Here is a 2,721-nt window from a genome sequence, read left to right on the forward strand (position 1 = left end):
TTGTCACTTCCCTCTGTTGTTAGCTAGTCTCAGTCTAACCTATCATTTCTTACATTTAAGTCTGTTGAGAAAATCTAGTATTTCAAATAAAACAGTTATTGATCCAGAACAAACTCCATCCAAAAGGCAGATAAAACCAACGTTTCCTGTCACCACCAACTAAAAATGTTCAAGGTTCAAGGTTTTTATTTGCCATTTGTGCATAAACCCACAGTCTTTGCACATTGGAAATCTTGTGTGGGCTCACAGTCAACAATTCTACACAAACATTTTGTTAAAAAATAGAGGTAGGAAATATAAAAAATAATTAAAATATAAAGTATAAAGCCAAAGAATAAAATATAAAGAAAACACTGTACATCAATGGTAAGACATTATTGTCAAAAGAAAGTGGATTGTATATGGGAAAAGTATTGACCAGCAGGACAGGACAATGTTGGAGACAAGTGATAAATAATAAGCAGCATAAGTTGTATTTTACAAATACTCCAGTTCTGAGAGTATGAGATGGGTGGGTGTAGGAGATGGAGATAGAGAGAGACACAGGTTAACAGAAAGAGAGTATTGCACATTTTTTTATCCACAAGCCATAGTTGTGGGCAGTCTGGTGACAACCAGACCAGGAGTAAAAAAATAAATAAATAAAAAAGGAGAATGTACTGAAAAATCATACCATTTTTATTGAAAACAGATTAAAGTGTCTCTGTCCAACAACCAGACCAACCGGTTTTTAAGTTAGTTGTGTGATGGAACACGCAATGGTACCAACGTGTACATTTGTGTCCAATTGTAGGTACTGACACTAGGTCTTTATTTTTACATCAAACAAAGGTTTAGATAGTTTTATTGTAAGCATTATGCAAAAAATCAACCAGATATTTCAAAAACACTGCAGTACCTCAGATCCCGCAGGAGTTGTTGACCACGTTAAAGACAACTGCTGTAGAGTCATAAAAATAAATTCTTCTCTCTTCATTCTCTGGGAATGAAGAAGAGGAAACAGTTGAAGTAACACACTGAATTGTACACATTAAAATATCAGTGAAATGTATATTTCAAGAAACTTGACTGTAAAAATATATTCAAATACACACATATACACGTATATGTGTGCGTGTCTGTGAATTGAATATATCTCCTAGACAGAGACGTTAAACAAGCTCTATGTGAACATATATTATAAATCAGGGTCAAAGGTAACAAATGCGACCAAACAGAGAAAATGACTGCGTTAATAAAACTTCTGCCCTAATGTCATTACATCGGCATATTTTCCTTCGATGAGCAGTAAAGACCAATCAAGAACAAGTCCTGCAGGAAAACAAACGCTGCGATTGGTTGAGACGCACCGTCGGTTTCAAGGCGCCCTGCGTTCTGTCGGGGGAAGCGGGGATGCGTATGGAACGGGCGCCTGGAAACCGGTGGAATCTGCACGGAGAGTGCGGAGAACGAGCCCCTGGACTTCCAACTGCTCTGCATGTAAGCTGAGGCGCCGCACAGTCAAGACGAAAAAAAAAACCTTGACAGAAATATTAGTCTTTTTGTTTGTTAAAGAACTCTTGTTTTGCGCATAAGTGGCAACAAAATAACGCCGACAGCACTGGAGTAATTTGAATCAACGTTCTTTTGAGGAAACGTGACTTTCAGCGGAATGGAAGTAAGAGTGGACTACTTGGAGTCACTTACAAAGACCATGAAGAAGTCATGACACGACACGAAGATTTCATTTGATATTTTCTTCATAAAAGACGGAACAAGGTCGATCGTTACTATTTCAAGCTGTAAAAACTGAACAGGGAGTAACGTATTTGGACATTTGCTGGAGATTTCAGTGGATTTTGAGCCGTTTTTCAACTCGCTTTACTCGGATCAAAGTTTTTCTTTCCCTCCCCCCTCCTCCTCTACTATGGCGGCGGCCAGGTCCACCACGGGCTCCGTTCTGCAGCGGATCATGTGGCTGTTTTACGGACTCTGCTTCTCAGCAGCTCAACATTACAACAGTGAAAGTGGAATATCCATCCCAGAACACGGCTTTTGTCAGCCTATCTCCATTCCGCTTTGCACCGACATCGCCTATAATCAGACCATCATGCCGAATCTCCTGGGACACACGAACCAAGAGGACGCCGGGCTGGAAGTGCACCAGTTCTATCCACTGGTCAAGGTTCAGTGCTCAGCGGATCTAAAGTTCTTCCTCTGCTCAATGTATGCGCCTGTTTGCACCGTGTTGGAACAGGCCATCCCTCCCTGTCGATCCCTGTGTGAGCGGGCACGACAGGGCTGTGAAGCTCTAATGAACAAATTCGGTTTCCAGTGGCCGGAGCGACTTCGCTGCGAGGCTTTCCCGGTCCACGGAGCCGGTGAAATATGCGTGGGCCAGAACACATCCGAACCCGGCAGCCCGTCCTCATCGTCTTCCCCCTACGCACCAGAGCCAGTGACCCTCCCCCCAAACAATGGTCGACCGAACCCACGCCCGCCGCCGTACAACCCGCAGCGCCAGTTCTCCTGCCCCCTGCAGCTGGAGGTGCCAGTTTATTTGGGATACCGTTTCATGGGAGTCGAAGACTGTGGGGCACCATGTGAGCCAAACAAACCTATGGGCATCATGTATTTCCGAGAAGATGAGGTGAAATTTGGTCGTCTCTGGGTTGGTATCTGGTCCATCCTGTGCTGTGTGAGCACTTTATTCACAGTGCTTACCTATTTGGTGGACATGAA

General features: G+C 43.3%; 1 protein-coding gene across 1 annotated transcript in view; it reads left to right on the forward strand.

Moving 5' to 3' along the window:
* Positions 1-1,132: 1,132 nt before the first annotated feature.
* The window catches only part of LOC103392299 (frizzled-7-A-like), a 4,764-nt gene continuing 3,175 nt past the window's right edge, over positions 1,133-2,721 (forward strand). Inside the window, exon 1 of the mRNA XM_008328881.3 lies at positions 1,133-2,720. Within this exon, the coding sequence (XP_008327103.1) occupies positions 1,907-2,720 (814 nt within the window). The 5' untranslated portion in view covers positions 1,133-1,906. The remainder of the gene's footprint in view (position 2,721) is intronic.

The sequence above is a fragment of the Cynoglossus semilaevis genome, chromosome 16, assembly GCF_000523025.1.
Source record: "Cynoglossus semilaevis isolate Cse_v1.0 chromosome 16, Cse_v1.0, whole genome shotgun sequence".
NCBI lineage: Eukaryota > Metazoa > Chordata > Actinopteri > Pleuronectiformes > Cynoglossidae > Cynoglossus > Cynoglossus semilaevis.